This window comes from Phlebotomus papatasi, chromosome 3 (genome assembly GCF_024763615.1).
Source record: "Phlebotomus papatasi isolate M1 chromosome 3, Ppap_2.1, whole genome shotgun sequence".
Classification (NCBI taxonomy): domain Eukaryota; kingdom Metazoa; phylum Arthropoda; class Insecta; order Diptera; family Psychodidae; genus Phlebotomus; species Phlebotomus papatasi.
This window is the reverse complement of record NC_077224.1, coordinates 81663141-81688729: the sequence shown is the minus strand read 5'-3', so window position 1 is coordinate 81688729 and position 25589 is coordinate 81663141. Positions and strand designations below refer to the sequence as shown.

General features: G+C 33.0%; 1 protein-coding gene across 6 annotated transcripts in view; it reads left to right on the top strand.

Annotated features, from left to right (window-relative positions):
* The first annotated feature begins 502 nt into the window (after positions 1-502).
* The window catches only part of LOC129806028 (putative protein kinase C delta type homolog), a 49172-nt gene continuing 24085 nt past the window's right edge, over positions 503-25589 (top strand). The window contains exons 1-5 of one of the 6 annotated variants that reach the window (XM_055854333.1): positions 503-1008; positions 5910-6253; positions 8057-8360; positions 8420-8505; positions 13210-13339. In XM_055854333.1, coding sequence (XP_055710308.1) covers positions 6158-6253; positions 8057-8360; positions 8420-8505; positions 13210-13339 — 616 coding nt within the window. In that variant the 5' untranslated portion in view covers positions 503-1008; positions 5910-6157. Of the gene's footprint in view, positions 1030-5909; positions 6254-8056; positions 8361-8419; positions 8506-13209; positions 13340-19635; positions 23648-25589 lie in introns of those variants that run through there. The other 5 variants (XM_055854332.1, XM_055854328.1, XM_055854331.1 and 2 more) reach the window with 5 other exon arrangements.

The following is a 25589-nucleotide window of genomic DNA, read 5'->3' as shown; positions in this document are numbered from 1 at the left end:
AAGATGACGAAACGATCGCGTGGAAATTCCGATGGACTGCGATAATGAAAAACATGTTGATCTTTTGTGCCAAAACGATCATGCTTTTCTCAAATACATGTATGATCTGCGCATAAATCGAATTTTCGGTATCTTTCCCAATACATGCGAAATTCGGATACTTTCGACTTGGGATAAATTTAGATTGCGCGTTCGGTTCATCCATTTTGTGTATGGCGTAGAGAGCGTAAGAGGAAAATGAGGAGAAATTGAACCATTTCATTTTGAAAATTTTCCGAGATAGATCATCTTGGAGCTTTTTTTTGGGAGTCGTTGAAATTTTTAAAGGGAAAAAATATTTTGAAATATATTTTGGCATTTTTTGTAAGATGATCTTCAAAGTCGAAAGTGCTTTTTCGAAAAAGTGATGAACGTTTTTTTTTTCGGAAAGATCATTCTGAAATTGTTTGATCTAGTTAAATTATAATTACCATGTGAGTTTTCTCATCTTTGCTGCCACTTCATTTCGCTTTTTCTTACTTAATGAATCTATTCGTCAGTGAACGGAAAAGTGTTCAGTTGCGAATTGTGCGATCGCAGAGAGGAAAATTGAAAAAATCTTTAGAAGATCACTCCATTTCTGTCAATTTTTATGAAAAATTTTGCTGATTTTCGCGAAAAGTTGTGCGATCGTGATCTAGTTTTACTGATAAAAGTGACTAAAAGTTGATAAAAATGTGCAAAGATGAAAAACTGTAACTTTAATTGATCAAAGTGAAAATTGATCAACTTTCAGTGCACTAAAATCCAATGAACAACAGAAGCATTTTCTTTTTTTCTTGTGCTGACGAAATATAAACATTTCACAGGGAATTAATGAAGACATTTAGCAATCTATTCTACTTGATGAATTCCAAAAGTATAGACGAAAACACTCGAATAATATATTGGATATAATTCTATATTTTTTTTTGCCTGTGTATATATGAAAATATGTTTATAGATTTGTGATTCATATACAAGATTATGGTGATGGTATTTCACGATGATGTAAATGTTGGCTTGAATTTTTAAAAGTGTGCGTTAAAAACAGGAAAATCCATTCCAAGTGGAAAATATACCATAGAATTTTCATCATCCCAAAAATTCTATTTCTTCCTCAATTTCACATTTTCGCATGATCTTCAAGACTAATTTGGCTGAGAGAGAACACAAAATTGAAGATCATTGATCTACATCGGATATTGCCTACCCTTCAGCACGTTAATTTTTCCTTTTCTTCCAATTATTTATACCCACACGGAATATTTTCCTTTGCAAAAAGAAAAAACCAAAAAGAAAAATCAAAGAAAAAGGTAGATTGGGATATACTCCAACACACATTTATGCACGCAACTTCTTCTTTTTTTTTTCTTCTGCCCAATTATAAATATAATCCATGCCAGACAGGAGATTTCTTTCTCAATAAAATTCCAATGAGCCAGTCTAATTTTATACACTGCCCATAATCAAAAATAGTTTGGTCTTTGGAGACGTTGAGAGAATATATCAACAACATTTTTCGCATCTTCGTCCTCTTCATTTTCCTCTAATTTATTTGCATTTTAATATCAATCTGTGGGTTTCAAATTGTTTACACGAGGCAAACATTTTGTTTTCTCAATTTTCCGTTTTTTTTCGAAAATGTTCAAAATTAATCTCCTTTTTTGCCGAAAAACACTACCCAGCTGCAAAAGGCTTCCTTCATTTCTGTTTTTCCCTCAAATCCGCTTTAAAAAATCAACAAAATTCCTCTTAGTATATCAAAGAATAAAGTGGAACACCGAAATTTATGCTGTGTGAAAACAAAGAACAAGGCAGAATCATACAGACTGTCACTTAATTTTAGGAACAGTTTTTCCGAAAATTCCTTCAAGATGTTTAGTGTTTTAAAATCCAAGTGTAAAAGGTTAGTTTATTACCCTAAAACCTATTCAAAATTCATTTTAAAAAATGCATTGATTTTTGCAATAAAAGTTCTAGGTATAGGTTGAAATCCCGAAATCCAAAATCCGAAAAGGCCAAGATCCCGAACGCCAAAATCTCGAATTGTTAATAGTCGAAACATCTTTTTAGAGTATATCCGAACTACATCTAACTCGTTTCCGGATAAGGATAAAATTAGGAAAATTAGATACATTAATTTAAAAATCACCCAACTTTCTTAGGACTCAAAATATTTTAGAATTGCATAAATAAATTCTGAATTGTTGCAGGATTATTAAAATCCGAACTTCCAATTTTTCTTAGAACGAGGTTTTGTAGGGGAAGGGAAGGTATTTGGATAGTAATAATAATGATTCTACCCCAACATCCCACTAAGCAATGTCTAGTAAGATTTTCTGAATTTATGCGTCTTATCATTCCTATACCGCGTGGATCGCATAGAAGCAAATACAGAAAAGCACTATCCATTTCAAATTATTTTAATATAAGAAAAATTTTTGCTAAATTAAAAGGGATTCGAACCTAGGACACTTTCGCTATAAGATGTGGGCTCTAGGAGTAGATCCACTGACTATTCACTGAGAAGTGATCAAAAAATTCTAGGGAACGTGGTTTAGTGTTTTTTGAAAAAAAAAACTTACTTTTCTATAGTCACGATTACTCAGAGTAAGTTGATCAGAAGTTATAAACTTAAATATTTCCTGTAGGCTTACGAGTTTTACTTAAATTTGAACAAGAGATTTTTTAACTAAATAAAATTTGGATTTTAAGAGAATTTTATACAAAAATTTATCATTTACGGCGTATTTTATGCCAAGTTTCGTACTGTAAAATAAGTTGTAATCAAGCAAACAAAAGTTCTTCGTTTAAGTACGAGTTTAACTTATCTAATCTGAGTAATAGTGACTATTAAAAATGAAGCTTTTTCAAAATAAAACTTTGTAAATAAAATGTAGGGGAAAGTACTCTCTATTCGAAGGTTCATGCCTTCGAATAATGTGAATTTCTTTTATTTTTCATAGGAGAGTTACACATTTCTACATTTCACATTGGTAATTATGTGATAATTATGCGTAAGTCTAAACCTAAGCGTAAGCCCTAAACTTAACATGTTGCTCCTGGCACATATAGGGGAAAGTACTCTCCCTTAGAACGCCCATACCTTCGAATAAAGTGATTTTTTTTAAGTTTTCCTAAGAGACTTAAATATTTCTATTAATTTTATTAGTTAGCTTATGTCAATTGATATATTGTGTGATAATTAATTTGAAATTTCTTAGGAAAACTTAAAGAAAATTCACATTATTCGAAGGCATGAACGTTCGAAGGGAGAGTACTTTCCCTTAAACTGCGAAGGAGCTTTTCCACCGTTTTGCTCTGGAGGTTGGTCACCAACTCTAAGGCGGCGGTGGGCGCTTGTTGCTTTTCTTTATTTTAATATGCTACCACACTATGCTTTCAAGAGATTTGTGTCTCAAAAGTCAACATTGAATAAATAAATAAAAAAATCAATAAAAAATTTAAGGTCTCCAAAAATTCGGTCCTAATTACTGATTTTTTTAATAAACGAAAAATTGGAAAAAAATTAAATATTGCACTTTTACATGCTTAAAAGCTTAAATTTAATATTCTTTTTATTATATTGAAAATCATTTAGAAAAATATTTCCGTTTTTTTGTCTTCTTGATATTTAGAGTCTTCTTGAGTTAATACGTTTTCGACAAAGTTGTAGAAGAATAATGATCTATAAAAATATGTCAATTCATTTTTTTTGTGTTTGCGAGAGTAAAAATTGTCCCAGTACTTTTGAGCACCTTCAAAAACTTGACTTTTAAAAATTAATCGAAAAGCTCATTTTTTATCGAAACGGTAGTCTTCAAAAAAGTTTTAGAGCAGTGAATTGCCTAGACGAATACGCTCATTTTAAATAATTTAGGGTGAAAGGAACACCTATTGTAACACGGCTTGTGATGTGTAAGGTCCTAATTCATATCTGTTATTTATTTATTTATTTATTTATTTATTTTTACCAGTTGACAGGAAAAAAAATTTCATTGATCGACGATTTGGTATTTTTGAATACATAGAAGAATGTATTTCGGATCTTTGAGCATTTGATTTTGGTCAAAATAGGCCTCACGGCCTAAGACCTTGGTAAGGGGGGTAGATAAGGGGGGAAACAAAAAAAAAGGAATACCTATTGACACTTTAAGAAGTCGTGTCAGGCTTTATTGACACCCTACTCTATACCATTTGGAATACGAAATTTGAACACCTATCCTTATCAGAAACCGTAGACTAAAGAAAAAACGCCATATTATTTACATTTTATTAGACACTTTAAATAAATTTCATGATTTTGACAAAAGTGTCAATGGGGGTCCCTGTCGAAGAGGTGTTCTTTCGACTCTAAGTTTGCTGTAAGCTCAGACAAATTTTGTTCCAGCCTCCCCTATTTTACGATAACAATATCGCAACCTTTTTCAGGTTGTCCCTATAATTATTCTAAGATCTGTTATTTTTTCAATTTTTCAAAACATTATCTAGCGGAAATCCTAGATGAGATTTACACACCTCTTTCCTCCTCCATTAAATCTTCACCTGCTAAATCAGCAAACCCAGGAGCTAGCTCTACTTACGCTCATTCATCCACGAGAGTTTATTGATATTCCTGTACACAAGAATTTTAAATTGAGGAAGGGGATAATTTGTGGGCGAAATGATTCACATTCTCGATAAATTACTGCATAGTGCCTGAAATTCCATCGTACAGAATTTTTAATTTAATGGATTACAGATGTGTGGAAAAGTGTTGTGTCCCAGGAGATTTATTGGCCAATTGAAAATTTTAATTAATTCTAAAGTTTGATTGCAATCTGGAAATTAATCTTCATGGCAGTAATTCTGACAAATTAACATAAAATGTAATCACTGAAAGTTCTGAGGGGTGGCAAAGCGATGGAAACTTTGCAAAATGCTCGAATTTGGATGATACTAAGGTGTGCGTCAAGTTACCATCAAAAACTTTCGTAATTAGTGCTTTCGAGTTTCTGGATAGACTGCTAGAGTATTCAAAATTTCAGCCAATCAAAAAACGCGGTGGAACTAAAATAATTTGTGGAACTAAAATATTTTGTGGAACTAAGAATTTTATTTAATGTAGATGGCACTTTATTCAGGAGGCGAACACGTATGGTCAATAAATAAACCGTGAGTGACAGATTGGCTCATCGGCGCCGATCTGTCTTCGTCATCGGCTTATCGGCTGCCATACTGAACCGTGAATCACAGACCTGTTTATCCCTGTACTTCTTCATTTACTTAATAGAACAGATTTTTTTTTTAAATAAATCCATGTTGTTTTACAAGATAAATGTCAATATTTCTGCACGTGCCTGTAACATTTTTACAGCCAGCGACGAAAAAACTCCTGTAATGCTTTCGTAAACAATTTCAATCCCACACTTTAACCAGTATTTCATTCATCCTCCCAAAATATGCCGATAAAATGCAGGAGAAGAGCCAAAAATAAATTTCAGAGACAACAGGAGTTGGCAAAAAAAGTCCGGTTTATTGAAATTGCTATTAAGAAAAAAGTTTTTATTTTCACAAACTTAGCAAAATTAAGGGGAAGAGCGCGATCAACCGAAATGAAACAGTGAATGAAAAGTCGCAAATCTGAAGGAGGCAATATAAATAAATGTTTGGGGGAAATGTTTACATTATGAAATGCCTTGTTATATTGTAAATATGTGTGTAAAATTGTAATTAACAGCTGGGATGATCGAGATAAATTTTTTTTACACTATTCATCTTACTTCTCGCCTCCCTGAAGAAAGGCCATAATGTAGTGATTTTGTGTACATTTTTCTGTATGAATTCTTTCTGTGGTCTACCATGTTAAACAGTGTAATAATTTTTTGTGCTCCTATTCTTCCTCATAGTTCTCACATGCGAATTTTTTGCCTTCATACCATCATTCGGCTAAGAACAACATCAAAATATGTGTAGTGATTGATGAGTAAATAAACATTTAAAAGAATTTTTTGGTGAGAAAGAAAAAAGAGTTTATTTAGTGCAATAACAGAAATGCTTGGAATGCGGAGGAGAGACATGCAAGAAGTGTTTGTGATAAGGACATCTGTGCCATCGATGCAAAGTGCGTGAAAGGACACCAAACAAAGCATTGAAGATGATGTTCACTGGGGCTCATGGTCGCCGAAGAGCGGCCAATGGACAGAGCAGCAATAGCCAAAGGCCACGAACATCACGGACTATGCATCCTGAGGTTAGAAAATTTCCCTCTACAACCCATTTCTACACGCCAAAGAAAAAGTTTACTTTACACAATTTTTGTTGTAAATTTACACAAACTGTTGCGAAATCTTTGGTTAACAGTTGCTAAATCTTCGAATTAAAGACACATACATAACCGAAAAGTAATTTCTGATTACACAATAAATTACACAAAAAAATTTTAACACACAAAAGAGGTTTGATTTTATATTAATCATAAATTTTCACAACAATACAATTATTATGCAATTTGAATAAAATAATTTTGTAGTTGTTATTTAAAAATCCACATTGTAATCGTGCCATTATTGTTTACTTTGATTGCACAAAAAACTTTACACTAAAAATTGTTTTTAACTAAACGGTCTAAGGGGTGATATTTTTCTTACTTTGAACTTTGTGAATGCAAATGCATCTATATTAATATTAATATCTATATTAATATTACACTATTATGATTTATTTCATTTACACACAGTAAAATTTACACAAGGAATTTATTACACAAAACGGGTTAACTGGTGATACCTATTTGACATAAACATTTGTGCTCTAAAATACTTGTTTGTTTATTATTCTTCATTGTAATAAAAATATTATAGTTTATTTCAAGTATATAATTAACTTTACACGACTAATTGCATTACACAAAATGGCTTAGTGGATTACAAGATACTTGATATAAACATATGCAGTCTTAAAATGGGTTAATGGATTATAAGCTCCTTATTTTAAATATTTATGCACTCATGTACTAGTTTGTTTATTAACTTACATAGTAATCACAATATTATTTTTTTCAATTACACAATAAGATTTTCACGAAAATTCTTTACATAAAACAGCTAAATAAATTATGTGTTTCATGTTTTAAACATTTGTGCACTTAAATGCTGGTTTTATTTTTAAGCCCGCGTTGTAACCAAACTATATAGTTTACTTCAATAAAATTTACATAGATAATACGTTACACAAAACGGCATAACGGATTATATGTTCTTTGTTTCAATTATTTATGCACTCAAATGTTTGTTTTACACATTTATGAACTTAAGTACTCGTTTTATTTTCATTCTGCATTGTAATCAAACTATTATCGGTCCATTCGATTACACACTAAAATTTACACTATTTATTTCCTTACAAAAAACGATTTAATGAGTTTTAAGCTCGTCGTTTCAAAGGTTTGTGCTCTAAAAAAAACTTGTTTATTTAATAATCCGCTTTGTACTCAGACTAGTATCGTTTGTTTGAGTTACACAATGAAATTTACACAACTAATTCTACCTCACAAAAATGGCTTAGTGATAATTATAAGCTAAAAAATTCTTTGTCTTTTTTTAATAATCTTCATTGTAATCAAAGTGTTATCAGTTATTTAAATTAAAAAATGTACTTTACACAAATAATTCCATTAAACAAGATGGTTTAATGGGTTATTATGGTCTTTATTTTGAACATTTGTGCTATCAAATACTACTTTTTATAATCCTTATTGTGATTTCAAACTATTATCGTTTGTTTCAATTACACAATAAACTCAAGAATAAATTTTACACAATAAATTCAATTACTCATAACGGATTAATCGGTTATAAACTGCTTTCTTGAAGCATAAGTTCACCCAAATGCCCGTTGTTTTTTCAATATTCGTATTATAATAATCGTTTACTTCAATTACACAATAAATTTACACAAATAATTCTATTACACAAAACGGCTTAATAAGCTACAAGCTCCTCGTTTGACACATTTGTGAATTCAAATGCACTTCTTTCTTATTCCCAACCAACAGAATCGATACAGGAATGCCATGAGTTCGTCTTCATCTGCCTCCAGTGGCTACTACACGGACAGCCACAAGTCCGGACTGTCCAGTGCTTTCCACCGTCAGGACTTGGATTATGGGAGCAACTTTGCCCTGATACCGAAATCGCGTGCTAGGAACATATCCAAACGTCGTGGTGCAATAAAACACCAACGGACACATGAGTCAAATGGCCATAAATTTGTGGCCAAGTTCTTCAGGCAACCTACATTTTGTGCCTTCTGCAAGGAATTTCTCTGGGGATTTGGCAAACAGGGCTATCAGTGTATCAGTGAGTACAGGTTGCTCATTATTCTTTCAGCTCACCTGCTCAATTTGCATTTTTTTTAGCATGTCAGACGGCGGTCCATAAAAAGTGTCACGACAAATTGCTGGGAACATGTTCGGAATCTAGTTTTAATTCAGAGAGTACAATTGTAAGTATATTTTTATTATAAATATAAATGTTTTCAAAGTAATAAATCGTTGATAGTTTTGATTTATTAACTTATTAAGATTGGATCGTAAAGCCTAAAATTATTCTTTTGGTTTGAATTATTCGAATAAAGTATTTGGATGAATTGGCAAGATTTTTATAGAGGTTTCTTCTATTAATTTTCTTATTATTCATAAAGTTGGGGCAGTTGCAAACATGGAGTACTGATTTTATTTAATTTTTTTTATATTACTTGGTCTTATATCAACTATTTTTTCAATGGACAAGGAGCCCTATATTATCTATGAATTCATATAGGCGTTATATTCTATTCGGACTGATTCTCGGCTGGTTTCACGGCCTCTACTAACGGCTCTTTTGACCCATATGGCTTAAGGCAGTAATGTTCTAATGTGTAGACCGGATCCCGGACAAAATCCCAAAAGCTAAAAGCTCGAATTCATTTTTACCCCATTTAATTACTGACGTACACTTCATACACTCACAATGCGTTTTTGCAAATTGTACACTTTTTTATTCTGCTAACGAAAAATGCTGATCAATAAATAAATGAATGGGAGTCATTAATAGGGGAAAGTGCTCGTACTTTGTACGATCCGAAGCTTCTTAAGGACTGAATTTTAAATTCCCTAGTTTTTAAAATATGGGTTCGATGAGTTACATTTATTGAGAAACATAGGAAAATTTCGTGCATTACAAAGCTTGGGATTGTACGAAGCATAGACAGTTTCCCTACTGAGCATAGTGACCTAATTTGAATAAGAATTTGCCAGTTTTCAATCTCAAATATTATAGAAACACTGATTAGAATGATATCAAATGGATATTAGATAGAGTTAAGGCTATAAAACATAAGATGGTCAAAGTTTAAGATAATTTAAAATCCTAGTTTCTTTAATATTTGCCTTTAAAGTGAGACTTCTTTTGTATACTTCGTGAAATGACTCGATTTAACGAAACCTAAATTCGATAAGTTAAACTATTCGTCTATAATTGAAATGACAGGACATTCCTACTAGTAAAAGTATTTAAAAACAGTGTAATGGTCCTTAAATCCTTTAAGGCTAAGTCATTAAATTATAAAGTAGGGGTAACGAAAACAATGTGACGTCTCGGAGAAACCAAAACTGTTCAACTATTGCGTTCAATTATTCGTACTCTTTAAATGATGTAAGGACATATAATAGATATCCTGACGATTCAACTATTCAAAAGTACAGTGGGACCTCGATAGAGCCAACTAATTATTTCCAGACCTGTTGACTCCATTCGATTCGGTGAATCTCGGAATTTGAAAAAAATCAATTAAAATGTGAAATTTTGATATAAAGGGGTATTATTTTATGTTTGTACTAGATAATTGATAAATTTAAGACGATAGTAGAATATTTCATTTACTAAACCCATAAATTCTACACCCTCTGGTCCAAAAAAGTCCCATGTTTGGGCAAAAATTGAAAATTAAGGAATGATTTTACGGAATATTTTCATTATTAGTAAGTATCTTAAGTTAAAATTACTATCCATGTGATAATATTGAAGTCCATCCACGATGTTAAGATAAGGAAATGGTGTCTTAAAGATTTCTTTTCTCACTTTTTTTTTTTTAGAAGAGCTCCGGTAGATATTAATTGTTTAAAATTTTGATGCAAGTAACGTTATTGATTAGAATTTATTTTAAACTTTTATTGTATGAAAGAAGAGATTGATAGTTGTTCTTTTCGCTATGACATAACTATGGCTCTAAACTTCACAAAAAGAGCAATAAAACCAATTTTTCTCATTTTCTTCTCGTTCTGAAAAATGGGCGCTAAATTGTTAGAGATATCTAATTGGAGTCTTCAGATGACCCCCTAATAAGTCAAACTAGGGATTATTATTATGACCCTCATTATTGCCAAAATGTTTTTTTTGTGCTTACAAGAAAACACATCATATTGGATCATAGGGCTTAATCAAAAAATCTTAAGACAGAAGAGAAAAGGTAAGAGAACTTTCAAACGGTCAAAAGGCTTAAAATCACGAAAAAAAATATTTTGTCGAAATTTGATTACACGGTTAAAATACGAATTTTATCATAGTATTATTTTTCTTGTGTTAAAAACGTTACGTTGATACACCAAAACACTTATTTTAATTTCGAAAAAGTCATACAATATTATTAGTTCAATAATAATGGAAAAGTTGACTCTATCGGAGTCCGTAGTGTAAAAAAATAGCTGTTGACTCTATTGGAGATTGACTCTATTGGGGGTTGACTCTATCGAGGTCCCACTGTATTTTAATCTGAGTAATAACTTATTTTTATCCTTTAAAGAAAATTATTTGTATGAACGTGAATGACCATCTTGAATACCGGGATTTAGTTCATCAGTCAAGTCATAGTAAAAATTATATTTTTCTTGTTCTTTTACTTATTTATATGGCTGCAACGTCCTTTTAAGGGACCGAGCCTCTCGCACTAACCTCCTGGAGTCCTGACGACTCTCCGTCCGCTCGCTCCAGATACGTAGCGTAGGTCGCTGTCGAAAAGTCCATTCTATCGGAGGCCCCTTGCGAGTTTTCGTAACAATCTTGGTTTTACTGGGAGGGCTAAAAGGTCACTCTCTAGAAGGACCAGATTCTTTGTTCGTTACCCTCAGATTCGTGACTTCCCACTGGGATTAATTATTCAATCTTCTGTCACTCACCTAGGCGTACCGTGGCCTACCAGGCATCTAGCCCGATTGGAGGTGAACATAGGAATTGAGGGGAAGAGATTATGTATCGCATTACCCCCCATATAACCCGTATATTTTGTCACCTTATAGTTTATTTGAATAAATTTATAAATAAAAATCGTAACAGATACGGAGTTATTAAAACCTATTCATTTCTGGTTATGATTCTAAGATGTTAGAGCTGTTTGATCTTTGTGTAATGAATCACCTTGGTAAAAGGAGTTTTTAAAGGTCATTATATATATCTATACATTAAACATATCTAAAATCAGGGGCATGACGTTTCCTATGTTTCTCATATGTTTCTAGCGTGCCAAAAAAAACTTTTGGGTTTATTAGCTGTTTTCCGTCATTGTAGAATGAATTAGCAAAAAATACAAATACAAAATAAAAGTCAATTTAATACTGAATAGGCCACCGAAAACCCCAAAATGGCAATCTACGTAGTTTTGAAGATATCTCGTGAGATGTGTACGAAAACAGGAAAAAATGTATACTAAAACTGGTCGCATTTTTCAGAGCTAATATCACCCCCTTGGACGAGGTCATGTTTATTATAAGAAGATCGTCTTACTATGGGGTCCTCGAAAACCCAAAATTATTCTCTCAATTTGCTTGACCCCTGGCTAGAATCACAAAATCACAAAATTAGCTAATTATTCGGTGTTTTTAGTAAGAAAATAGACAACAAATAGTTACAACATTTTCTGATAGAATTACGACATAATAGCTAATTTTTCCCCCTTGAAGATTTCAAGCAATAAAATTTGCAAAACCATTAATTTTAACGCATATATTGCTTTGTTTGAAAACCACCAGGCAGAAGCTGCAATTAGAACAATAAAATTCGAAATAATGGATAGTTAAGGCAATGGAAAATTGGTGAAAATCCAAGTTAATATTAAATGTTTTTGCTCTATTTTAAACATGAAATAAACACTTTTGAACAGTCAAATTCAATTTTGGCGAGGTAATAATGACAAATTATTGGACACCTATGCAAATCTCATTTAAAATGTCAAACTGATTCATAACAATAATTTTCCTTTTGCCAAGAATATTTCACTATTTTTGTACTAATTGTACTATTTTTGTTTTTATGATTTCCGCCTAATTATGTTCTTTCTAAATTTGTTTTTTTTAAATTGTTTTAGGGTAAGTTGGGGTAATTCGGAATGATGCAGTTTTTGGAATTTTTAGATTTTTTTTTCATTGTTTCAGAGAGTAGGGGAAGTGCGTTACTTTCGGACGACTAAAGCTTCAGACAATTTAATTATAAATGTGAAGCATTGAACTAGCTATTACAATATAATATTATAATGGGCCAAATTAATAATACTTTGAAAACAGTGAATTGTTTGAAGTATAAATCGTCCGAAAGTAGCGCGCTTTCCCCTACTTCTTCGTTGTTTTTCCCCTTTTCCATCTAAAAGTGTTACGGCGTTATCACACTTGCAAATTAAAATTTTAATGTGATTCGCATTAATTGTCGATTGTGAGCGTCCAAATATGTTATTTGCATCTTTGAGTAACTTAATATTTGGGGTTTTTCTATTTATTGATAAAGAAGTGGATTTGGCCTGCAAAAATAAGTTTAAATTTACCTAAAGCATAAATATTTTTCACATTAAAAAATTAAAGAGAAAATCGCATTAATTTTTCGCATTAATGCTATAAATCAATTTATATCAAATTTTGCGGGCCAAGTCTACCTTTTTATCAACAAATAGATCAAATTTTGAATATAAAATGATTCAAACACACAAATTACACATTTGGACTCTCACCAGCGACAATTAATGTAAATAATATCAAAATTTTAATGTGCAAGTGTGATAACACAGTTAGGAAATCTCAAAGTTCCCAATTAGACATGATTCCAAATTACTCAATCTTACCCTAAAAGCTTTTAATGAAGATTTATTAAGATTTTTCTTTCAAATTATTTATTTTTCTCTTTTCAGTATCTTCGGGAGAGATTTAAAATTGACCTTCCACATCGTTTTAAGTCATACACCTTTATGTCACCCACATTTTGTGATCATTGCGGATCGCTCCTGTATGGATTATTTAGGCAAGGTTTGAAATGTGAAGGTAATATTTACTTTTACTCTTTATTTATCCTTTTGAAACATTTACTGCAATGCAGAGAGTGAGAAAATATTCACCACATTTCCATTTTGGCGGGAAATGTTGGGGAAAAACTCGGTTTGTGTATTGGATATTGAGAAAGATCATTTAGGTGCGCATGACTAAATCCATAAACAGAAAACGAATAAGAGGTTCAATAAGTAAAATTCGCTTACAAAGATAATTAGGAATTAATTTGCCATGATTAGGATTAAGAATACGATGGTTAGTAGGCAATAAATTGTGTTAAATGGGAGATTTATAAGTTTGTTGCAACTCTCATGAGGTTCTTGTTGTTCAAAAGTCTTCTATCACTCTTGCTTTCCTTCATTGTCAAACCGTTTTAACGCCTATATAGCAATGTCCCATAATATATAAATGCGGCTTTTCCACTAAATTATTCACTTCTCATTTCATCTATATGTCCTGGTTTTGTGCCAAACCATCATTTTATAATCCATCCACACAAATAGCATCTTTTAGAAGTTATTATTATTTTTGTCTCCTATTTTATTCAATAAATTGAGGTAATTATTATTCCGTACTTAATGAATTCACCCACCTATCCTTTAATACTTTTTGGGAAGTTTTCCCAAAATAATTTTCAATAATATTTATGCACATTTCATTGCATTTAATTGGCCAGTTGCTAATTCAATAAATTAGGCAATGTTTTAGCAAGAAAAATTTATTACCTACTCCCTTTACCATTAATTATGATAGTTTTATTTTCTCATATCATCACATTTAGATTTGTTAATTGTTTGGGTCTTCCAAAAGTGCAACAAATTAAAATTTATTCATATTTTCTGACAGAATGCCACAATTGCTGATTTTTCTTCTGATTATTTCTCTGACTAATTTGCCATAATTAATTAAAATGCAGTGAAAATGGCAAAAATGACTAAATACAAGTCATATGATTTCTTTATTAATAACTCCTGTTAATTGCAGACCTTTTGTGAATAATTCATTTTAAATGTCCTTCCTCTGCTCAATTTATATAAAAAAAAGTTTATTCTTCCGTATAATGTCAAGTTTATTCTTTCTTCACCCACAACATTTCTATATACATTTAACAAAAAAAAACACCAACACTCTGTATTTTATTCCTACGGATGATGCTTTGGAGATAGACATAATTTTGACGTCAGAAATGAATGTTTAAAAATACAAATCCACCATTCACATAAACATTCACTCTATAAAGTCTGCGAAATTGTTCTTTTTGCCATGTAAATATTTTCACTGGTTAGAAGATAATTTAACTGGGTATACTACTTGATCCACTTTCAATTTCAAATGGAATCCATGTCTACATTTGCCCCCTAAGCAGGTAATTGGAATATATTTATCAATTTCAAATCCAAAAATAGAACCAATTTGTTCTTTCCTCGTGATATAATTACTCGGTCACTTTATAAACAATGCGCGGTATTTCGACTTTTTATTGTGGCGTTTTTTTTTTTGAAGAAGAATCCCAAAGTTTTATTAATATTAAACAGCAGTTTTGTATGTTCGTTAAAATGTCTTACTTTCAAAATTTATATGTAGGGGAGAGCCAGGTAATTTAGACAGAGATTTGGCAAAACAAATGGGCATTGTTGATTAATGGAAAGTGATTGTAATGTGGGACAGCTTGTAATTTTGGACACTTTGAGGGTAAAATTGTTTTTCAATATTTAATGAATAATGTATTCTATCTAAGAATTTAACGCAAAATGCGTTAAATTTTGAATAGGGAAAAGTACTCATGATTTTGTAAAGCTTCTAATTTTGGACACTTTGAGGGTAAAATTGGACACAAAATAGAAATTGATTAGAATTGTGGTATTTTCTTTCAATATCTGATGAATTATATATTCTATTTAAATATTTGTTTTTCTTAGAAGACACAATTAGAACACAAAATGCGTTCAATTTTGAATGGGGAATGAGCTCCTAATTTTGTACAGCTTCTAATTTTGAACACTGAGGGTAAAATTGGACACTAAATATAAATTGATTAGAATTATGGAATTTTCTCTCAATATTTGATGAATAATGTATTCTACGTAAATATTTATTCTTTTTAGAAGATTTTAACACAAAATTCTTCCAATTTTGAATATAATTTGAAGTAAAATTTCTTTGTTTAAACTTCAGTGTGCGCAATTTGTTAAGAAAAATATTGGAGTAAAATTCATGTTTACATTTTTATTCATTTTTAAATGTCATAAGAATAATTTTATAAATAAGAACAGACAGATTCCAATAACACTTCTGAAATGGAAGTAACAAAAAAGTTAAGTTCGTATTGAAAATATGGCACGTTATATTTAGGATATTGGTGCTTATAATGCACCCTGTCCCAAATTAAAACACCTTCCCTAGTATGATCGGAAAAACTTTAATTTTTGTTCAGTAGGGGAGAACTTGCATGTTTGAGACGCGGGTAGTTTGAGACGCTGTGGATTATTCTTTGATTATTTAAACAAATGTGACAAAAACACTAATCGATTTATTTGAATAAAGTTTATACTAGTTAGTATACTAAGTGTTATAAAATTTCAAGATAATTCTCCGGGTTTTGTAAATAATGCTCAAGGTCAAAATACAAAAAAATATATGAAACATGCAGGATATCCCCTATAAATTGAATTCGGGTCAGTGGAAAACTAAAAATAGATCGTAAGTTCCTTTAAACTAAATTCAACCTGTTCATAAAACCTGAGAAATAGTTTTTCACCGTTTTTCTCTGGAGGTTGGTTACCAATGTTAAGACGGCGGTGGCCGATATAACACAAACATTGAATTCCTTGAAAACATCTGTTAAATTTTTGCTGTCAAGAGCTCTTCCCTTTGCCAAGAATATTTGACTATTTATATGCATACGAGTACATGATTTTTTATAATAAAAAAAGGAGTGGCAAAGCGTTCCAGGTTTTGCTAAGTTCTCGACGTAACTCAGATACTAATACCTCAAAAGTACTTTCGCATCATTTACCGTTTACCGGTTCTCTACCGATTTCAACCTATGCAAAAATCACTCAAAGGATCCCACAAAATAATTTCAAGAGTAATAAAATTGATTTTCGGACAAAAATCACTTATCAGTTCATAACCGGATCTTAAACCGATTTCAACCGCTTTATAAATCACTCAAAACAGTTTCTAAAATGTCTCAGGAGTGTTCTGAATGTCTCAGGAGTAATATAACTGTATTCAATGTATTTCAATGTATTCAACTTTTTTACACGATATATTTGAAAAGTATTTCGTATGAACAGTCAACGCCGGATTTCATAAATTTTCAACCTCTTGTTCGAAAATTTAGTTTGAAATTCGAAAATGAGTTTAAATTCGTCGAATATCAACGACTTTTTGTGCAAATAGATCTCCAAACTCCAGCTCTGAATAAGAAGATTTCTTTCTCTTTAAGAATCATTTCAAGAAAAAGATTTAGTGTCCTATATTGCCCCATTGTCCTCTATAGACTCAATTATTTTTTATCTTTAAGGTTTTGTAATTTATTTTGTAAATATTTTGATTCAATCTCATTTGCATTTTAATTCATTTCTAATAAATTCTAGCTTTTTTTTCAGACGTTTTGGAAAAGTGTAATAAGATTGCTAAACGATTTATTCTTTTATCAAACATTCGTTGAAAGAAATCTCAATTTTTCATGAATAAAATATTAATCTTAACGTTGAAAGATCAGCCAGAAGTCTGGTGAATAAATTCTTGGCAAAATTTTCTATCTGGATTATTTAGAATCAAAATAGATTATGCTAAAATATGATCTATGGATGCTTTTATTGACCTTAGAATAAGAGAAAAGTTATGATATACATATTTTTAGAAGTACACATAAACTTTACTATATTACAGATTTTTAAAATAATTTATTTTTAAGTAAGCACTTCAGAGATTCTTTAAGATTGTCAATTCAAAGCATTTCTATTCAGGAAATAATAGTGAATAGCCTTCTCCATTTTGGAAAATTTGTAATTTTTCGGTATAAATTGTTTTTCATTGAATCTAAAAATGTAGACCGTACTGGTATAAAATAGTACAGTGATAAAATTCAGTAAATTATTGAGAGTATAACATAAAAAAATATTTCTTTATTAGTTAAAAGAGTTTGTCATTTTCAGTCGGGTAATAAATCTTCGACAGCAAGCTGTCAAATAATTAAAATGTGTTATAAAATTGTTATATCACATCTTTAAGTGTAATTTATACTGACATTGATATGGATATTAATTTCAAATATGCAAAGTCAGCCTCTCTTATATTGTTTGATAAAGAATTAAATAAAAGGAGAAGAATAATAGAAAGTAATAGTAAAAATAAAGCAAGAAGAGTCATAATTCTCTCGTTCAAATAACCTTCCAGATTTAAGAGCTTTCTCCGGTTAAGCTTTTTTTCTGTACCGATTCCAAGGTGTATCAGAGACAACTTACCTAAAATCCCGTTGGAGGTTCGAAAGAATCAGCGCTAAAGCGGCCAAATTTTATTTCAAAACTGTTATACTACGCAAATCTATCGATAAAATATTTTATTTACAATTTTAAAAACCAAACAAATTTGCATACAGTTGGTAGAACTCTTTAAAGTGTTATACGGCTTTTCTTTGAAATACTTTTTTTTTGGCATCCGTCAAATTTCTTGAATATATCACAGAACAGTTATACAGACGTTCACTAAGCTTTATAGTACGTATCAATTTTTTTCGAAAGTATTATAAAATTCTCTTTGCAAGTTTTAATTTTTTAAATTGTTTCATAATGCAGTTCTATAGATAGTATATTTTATTCACAATTTTATCAAATGCATAAACTTGCATACAGTTGGGAAAGCTCTTTGAAATATAACAAAAATGTTCATTGAACAGATATACAAATGTTAAATGAGCCTTGTAGTTCGTGTCATTCTTTGAAATTATTATAAAATTTTCTTTGCGAATTTAAATTTTCTAAATTTTTATTCAACGCAATCCTATCAATAAAATATTTAATTCACAATTTTAAAAACCAAACAAATTTTCATACAGTTGGTAGAACACCTTAAAGTGGTGCAAAACTGTTATACGGCTTTTTCTTAGGAACATGTTTTTTGACATCCGTCAAACTTCTTGAATATATCAGAGAAATATTAGAGATTAGAAACGGATTTAAATAGTAACGTTTATAACTGTCAAATATTTTTGCAACGCATACAATTCATTGGAAGTAGGTTTACATTAGAAATATCACAGAACTGTTATACAGTTTGATAAATATATTTTATTAAATGTGTTGATACAGTAGAGCCTCGCTATAGTCCATATTTGGTTCCAGATTTGACACTTGGGTCGCACACTATAGTCCATGTCATTTTTTAAAATTATCAACGACTTTTAGTATTGAAATTGCTCGACGACTTCCACTTTCTTTGCGATTGTGGTACTTATCCTCGCTCTCTTCATTATGGATCACAATTATCACAACTACTCAATAAAGTTTGCCAAAAATATTAAAATAATTATGACAACATTTCATGTCGCGTACTGAAAACATAACCTAACTTAAAATCAGTACTTCTACTGTATCTTGAAAAAAATTCAAGTTCAAAAAGTGGCAGTTATTTTATAACAACCGCAAACGTGTAAAAAGGTTTAACAAAGCGTAAATTTGTGAGACCGTAGCAGAATTTTTGGCATATTTCACGACATTTTCAATTGTCTTTTTCCCACAATTTTCAGTTGTGTGTGAAAGGAAAGACGAAAAGAAAACTCATAACCAACGTGACAGGTTGAGACACTTTTCAGGACAAAAAAAGAATAACCATTTTGCGTCTCATGAAATTACCAAGCAGCATTTTCTTGTCTTATGATCATTCGATATTTGAAGGATGGTCTGCGGAGGGAAAAGTGATTCGTGACAAATGAGTTTATATTAATAAGTGGCGTAATATGAGGGGGATAAATTAAATTAAAATCCCATGTTTTCTCTGGATGATGTTAGAGTGCTAATAGAGCTGAATTATAAATTTATTTTACGATCATTTTGGATGATAAAAACTACCGGTCATGAAAATTTTGCTCGGCTTTTTGGATGGGGAAAAACTAACACGCGATATTTCGGTCGCACACGTTTACGGATATTCGGAATGGGCAAAAGATCAGCCAGAATAATCACATTTGTGTGTGTTCTAAGTTGTTCATCTCTTTCGGCAGCATTGAGTTCAAATAGGCTCAAGAGGCACGACAAAATGTGAAAGAGAGAAAATTTTCAAGACACTCAAGACTTTTCACGAGCATTTTCCTCCTTTTCAATTTCCTACTGGTCTCAGTCTGTGAAAATTCGCGAAAAGTGGTGGTTCATATTTTTGAAGCCCAAAACGTTTCGGATTTTTTGAGAAGGAGGATCTTCTTCGATCTTCGAGAAAATCTCTTCACGCGCTAATTCACTTTTGAAATATTTTCTACGCATGTCATAATTCCACCATTACCTGCAAGTGAGATCAAAGGAAGATCATTGAAAAATTCTCACAAATTGAAAGTGATCAGAATATTCGGTTTCTGCTAAAAAAAAAGTGTTTTAGAATTTAAACAATAAATAGGAAGAAAGTCAATATAATCGGATCAGCTGTTGCAATAATTCATCATCATTATTTCATATGGACCATAATGTTCTAAATTTGTTCTTAAATTTTTCGACTTAAAATATATAAATTTTGATCGGGTGCCAATAAGTTGTAATCTGTAAGCGTCAATTGGATGTATTTTGAGAGAAAGAGAATTAAGTGAAAAAGAAGGAAAAAAAAGTAGGAATAAAAAGGAGGAAAAGTTGGGAAAAGTTATTTTGTGAAAATAAAATTTACAGAGAAGAAAACTCATCATTTCTGTGATTATCTTTATCTCACGAAAACCAAGTTCATCGGTTGTGTCGTTGCCACAGAATTTTTGTGTGAAAACTGTTTTTCTGTGTGGTGTGTGACGCTCGAGGAAAAGTCTCTTGGGTGGACCTTGAACTATACCATCATGAAGTGATTCATTGCATAAGTGAAAGAGTTGATACACAGTAACACAAATGCCATACTATTCGGATTTATCGTATTACTACGGAGCAGGACCACCGTTGATCAATCCCTATATCAATCCACCGCCATATGCTTCATTTGCTGGATATACCAGGGCTCTCACGGGTAGCTATGGGAGCCCTGTTCTACCCCCTAGTCGAACGACCTACGCTTCTAGTCATCGATACACCCCAATGCTGTCAACAATCTCCGAAACTCCGTATGCTTCAGCAAGGCGTACTACTGGCCTATCATCCCTCACCCGGATCAATTCACCGAAACTGTCTATGCACATCTCACCCAAGTACATCGCTCCTCGTCCGATCCCTATCAACACGGCAGATATCGATGTCTCAGCTTCGCGGTACAAAAGGGAATCAGCAAGGAAGAACAGAGTTTACGGCGACTCATCAACAACGTCCCGTATCCCCGAAGAGAAGGACCCCGAAGAAAAGGACCCCGAAGAACAACCCCAAGATACAGAAGATCCAACAGTCTTTATGCCACGATGTGATCAAGATGATGATCCCGATATGAGGAAGCCAATTAAGAGAGACAGAACAGTTGTGCGGATATCAACGATGCGTGCCAAAAGTGGGCGAAAATCACCAAAAATCGTCAAAGAGGAACCCAAAAAACCCACTGTGAAGCCCCTTGAAATACCTCCTGCACCACCCACGGACGGTCAACCGACCAAGAAGACTTGGCGTGACAATTTTGGCGATGAACTCTCCCCGAAGCCAAAGGAGGCCCCTAAGAAATCCCCCGGGGAGAGGCTTCTCGAACGCCATTTGATCAAGCACGATCGTCAGGATAGATCACCACCGAGTATCCCTGATGCACAAGTGCCTGACTACTTCACATTCGACTGCATCCCCAATCAAGGGGTGCGACTCGAGGAGAGACGTCCCAGTTTTCACGATATTTGCCAGGATATCTCATCCGACAAACTGGAATCGGTTGATGATCTGAATGCTGGCGAACTACGTCGTAAGGCTTCCTTGATACGTGAACAAGAAGAAGTCATCTCAGCTGTTGCACAAGCTGTAAACAAGGTGACAAAGTCCGCTTCTGGAACGCTCCATTGTATCCTCGAGAGGCATTTAGATGACACAGAATCCTCTGTGAAGAAGCACAAGAGTAAGAAGAAGATCACACATAAGATCACCTGTTCAGTGGGTATTGACGAACCGATCCTGAGTATTGTCAAACCGATTGTTGTGGATGAGGCTGAAGCGGAAAATTCAACACCGATCAAGGTGAAGAAGAAACTAAATGCTGTTGTTGAGCATATTGATGAGCATGTGGTGAAGTTGCCAAAGAAGAAGATCAAGAAGCCTCAAGAGAAGAAGATGGAAAAGGATGTTGAGGACATTTGGAGTGGTATGCGTGAAACGGTGTACTACAACAAGAGGAAGCAGGAGATAAAAGCCCGCCAAATTGAAATGCTAAGGGCATTCCATGAGGAAGCTGAAGAGAGTCAATCAGCTGAAATAATTCCCCAGGAGACTCCTCAACACGTCACAATGGAGAGGAGATCAGTTGTTATCGAGGATGACGAAGAAAGTGCATCTATTTTAGCACCTGTTGCTGCATTGTGTGACCGAAGTGAAAATTCGGTGAAGGTTTCTAAACCAAGTCAAAGTAAATCCACAATAACTGACGCAAAAGTACAGTCATCGGCCAACAATGGGGCCGATGTGAAAACAACGGGGTGGGAAAATATTGATGGTAGTAGAGTTAAATCTTGTGATCCTACTTCACAATTGGTTGGTGCGTCAAGTGGTGAAAAAACATTGTTTTCGAAAAATCGTGATAGTGGTCAAAGATTTTCTACATCTGTGGATAATGTGAATGTGGTAAAAATACCACAGGAAAAAGAATGTGAAAAATTACCGATGCGGGCATCACTAAAAATATCCAATGGGCCAGAAGCCAAGTCACCTGAAGCACCAAAACCATCTCACGATCGCACCAAGATCACTGATACCACGGAAAAAGACTCCACGATGGATGGCAAAGCCAAAGGAGACAGGAGTCCTGGGCTGAAGAAATTTGGCGCCAAAACAGCCGCCGCTAAAAAATCACCGAGCAAAAATACCGCGGCGGCTGGTGGTACACCAACCAATGAGGAAATTCCACAGGCAACATCAAATACTACCAGTATGTCGCCTACCAGAGAGGCCAATACCTCAGAAAGTGTGACGCCACCAGTGGTGAGGGAGGCTCACAGAACTTCAATGGCAAATGAAGCGATCAGTAACGAAATCAATTTGAATGATCACGAAGAGATCACCACATGCAATAGCAGCATCAGAGACAAGGAGGTGAATATTTTTAAATCACATTCTGGCAAGATCTCAAAGTTCCCAACATTCACCAATTTAAATGAATTATCACTCGACTGCGATCAGTCGGAGAAATCGATGGCGATTGAAGTTGATGGTGCTAGAAATTATCTGGGAACCAGTAAACCACTCGAAGTCCCATCAACTAGTGCCCTGAGTGAAAAATCAAGTGATACAGTACCAAAAAGTGATGATAAAAGTGATAAACCCAAAGTAGAAATGCCACCAGAATCACCACAAGTGAATGGCAGTGAGAAACCACCCGTGAAGGTGGTGAAGAAGAAGATAATAATAGTGAAGAAGGTGATTAAGAAGAGTCCCAATAAGGACAAAAGTGAACCATTGGATAAGAAAACTGGTGAGCAAATAGATCATGAAGAAAATTCAACTGAATCACAACCAATCGAATCCATATCATCATCAAATTCAACTTCAGAAGACAAGAAGGAGGCAGAAGAAGCCAATGCAGAAGATGCCAAGAAGGATAAGAAGAGTCCCAAGGGTCATAGGAAGAAGACCCATGAGAAGAAGGGTGGCTTCAATCCACAAAAATGCATGAAATTCAGTCCGGATCACAAGAAAAAGTGCTTTACAGTGGATGAAAAGGCCACAAGAGTCCTCTATGCCACACCAAGACCACTTCAGAAAAAGAAGAAACACATTGAGTACTACTCCAGTGATGAGTCCGATATGTCGGATGACAGTGATAGTGATGCTAGCTCGCATACAACTAGTTCAGATGATGAGTTCTTCGATTGTCCATCACCACCAGATCACAAACTCAATCTCTATGCCAGCAAAGACGTTAGAATGAGTACCTGTAGCAATGATTCGGGCTTCGAAGGTGGAACAGCACCATCCAGTCCAAAACAAATGCTTGGTAAGACCTATGTCCTTCATGCCATTGCGCTTGCATCATCCTATACTCTAGTTGAATCATTCTCATCGAGACAAAAAAGAATCAAGGGTATTCATTGACTGTCTAAGTTTAACCGTTTAACCCGTTAAAGGTTCAAAATTCAACTGAGTTTGTAAAAATTGACAGATGTGTCAAAAAAATTACAACTGATCATTATGTACAAAAATGTGCAAACAGCTTAATCCAGAGGCGTGCAAGAAGCGTTGAAACCGAATAAACGTCAAATAAAACATGTACGTCAATGGTCAAAACGCTACCAGAACAAACTTATTTTGACGTTTATTCGGTTTTTAACGGTTCTTGAACACCTCTGGCTTAATCGATAACCAAGGGTTCACACTTTCTTCTCGATACTCTCTGTAAAGATACACTAAACGAAGGGGCAGTGTAATTGAAATTATGCATACCCTTAGCAATTTGCTTTTAGCACAATAAAGTAGGTAAAATAACCTTTAGACCAGAGATGAGAAAGAAGCCTTCGAAACCGAACAAACGTCAAACGAAAATCGTAAGTCAGTTGTCAAAACGCTACCTGGACAAACTTATTTTGACGTTTATTCGGTTTCAAACGGTTCTTACTCACCCCTTGCTTTAGACTATATTCCGTTACTACTATTTGAAAAATAATAGGTAGGTGGGAATAATTTGACAATTCTGTCACATTTTCAAACACAAAAATGATTTTTTTAATTGTATTAAATTGGTACTGAGTTTTCTGTTATATTGTACATGTAATTCACGCAAAAAAACTACACCAAACGCCTAATTAGTTAGAGAAGTAGTTCTATGTTTTCAATCTGCAACTTTGTGCACCTCCCGCCGACTTGTCAATACCGGTCTCCCTAGAAAAAAAAAACTAGGTTCATATACCGTTTGCATAACTAAATAATCGATTAGTTTTTTTCTGAGTACGATTTTTGCAAAACCCTTTAAATAAAATTAATGAAAGGTGGGATAACACAAAAGTGTACGTTCCAGAAAATAATTTAGAAAATAAAAGAATAACTGAAACTATTATAACTATATAACTGAATTTTGAAAACTAACAATATTATTTGTTCAAAGGACATCATCTTTAATTAATGTTAATTAAAATTAATTAATTAATTAAGTTAATTAAATTTAATTAAAGTCTTTAATTTTGTATTGATTATTTAATTTTGAATTGCTAATAAAGTAAGGGTAAATGGTTCAACAGATTAAAAAAAATCACTAGGGTAAGAGTTCATAATTTTGGACAGTTTCTAAATTTGGATACTTTGAGGGTAAAATTGGACACTAAAAATAAATTGATTAAAATTTGGATTTTTATTCCAATATTTGATGAATAATGAATTCTATCTAAATATTTGTTCTTTTTGGAAGATTTTAACACTAAATAAGTTAAACACAATTGCTTACGAGAAATATGACAGAACTTTGTATTTACTTCAGTCTTATTTAGCTGTGGTGAAATACTAACAATGTTTCCTCACTTTTTTTGAGTAATGTTATTGAATATTCATTGAATATTGTATTGATTCACGTTAATGGGATTTGTACATTTGACCTGAAGTGAGATTTGCCTTGTGAATTAGATTTTTCGTGTGAAAAATAAGAAATTTTCTAAGACATTTACCAGTGAGGTGATATTTTTTATTTTGGACAGAAAAGACCAAGGAATGCGCGAATCCGCGCGTACTTGGAGTACCGAAATCAACTCACTTTAATGAATGATATAGCAAAATTCTGGGTTTCTTGTGACATTCTACGGTTCCCTTATATGAGCATGAAGAGGACTTGGTAAGATAGGTTTTTAAAATGGAGAACAATGGGCATCCTATTGAGGCGAATTAGTTGTCCAAATATACAGCCAAGGTGTCCAAATTTACAACCAAGGTGTGCAAAATTTGAGTCAGATTCA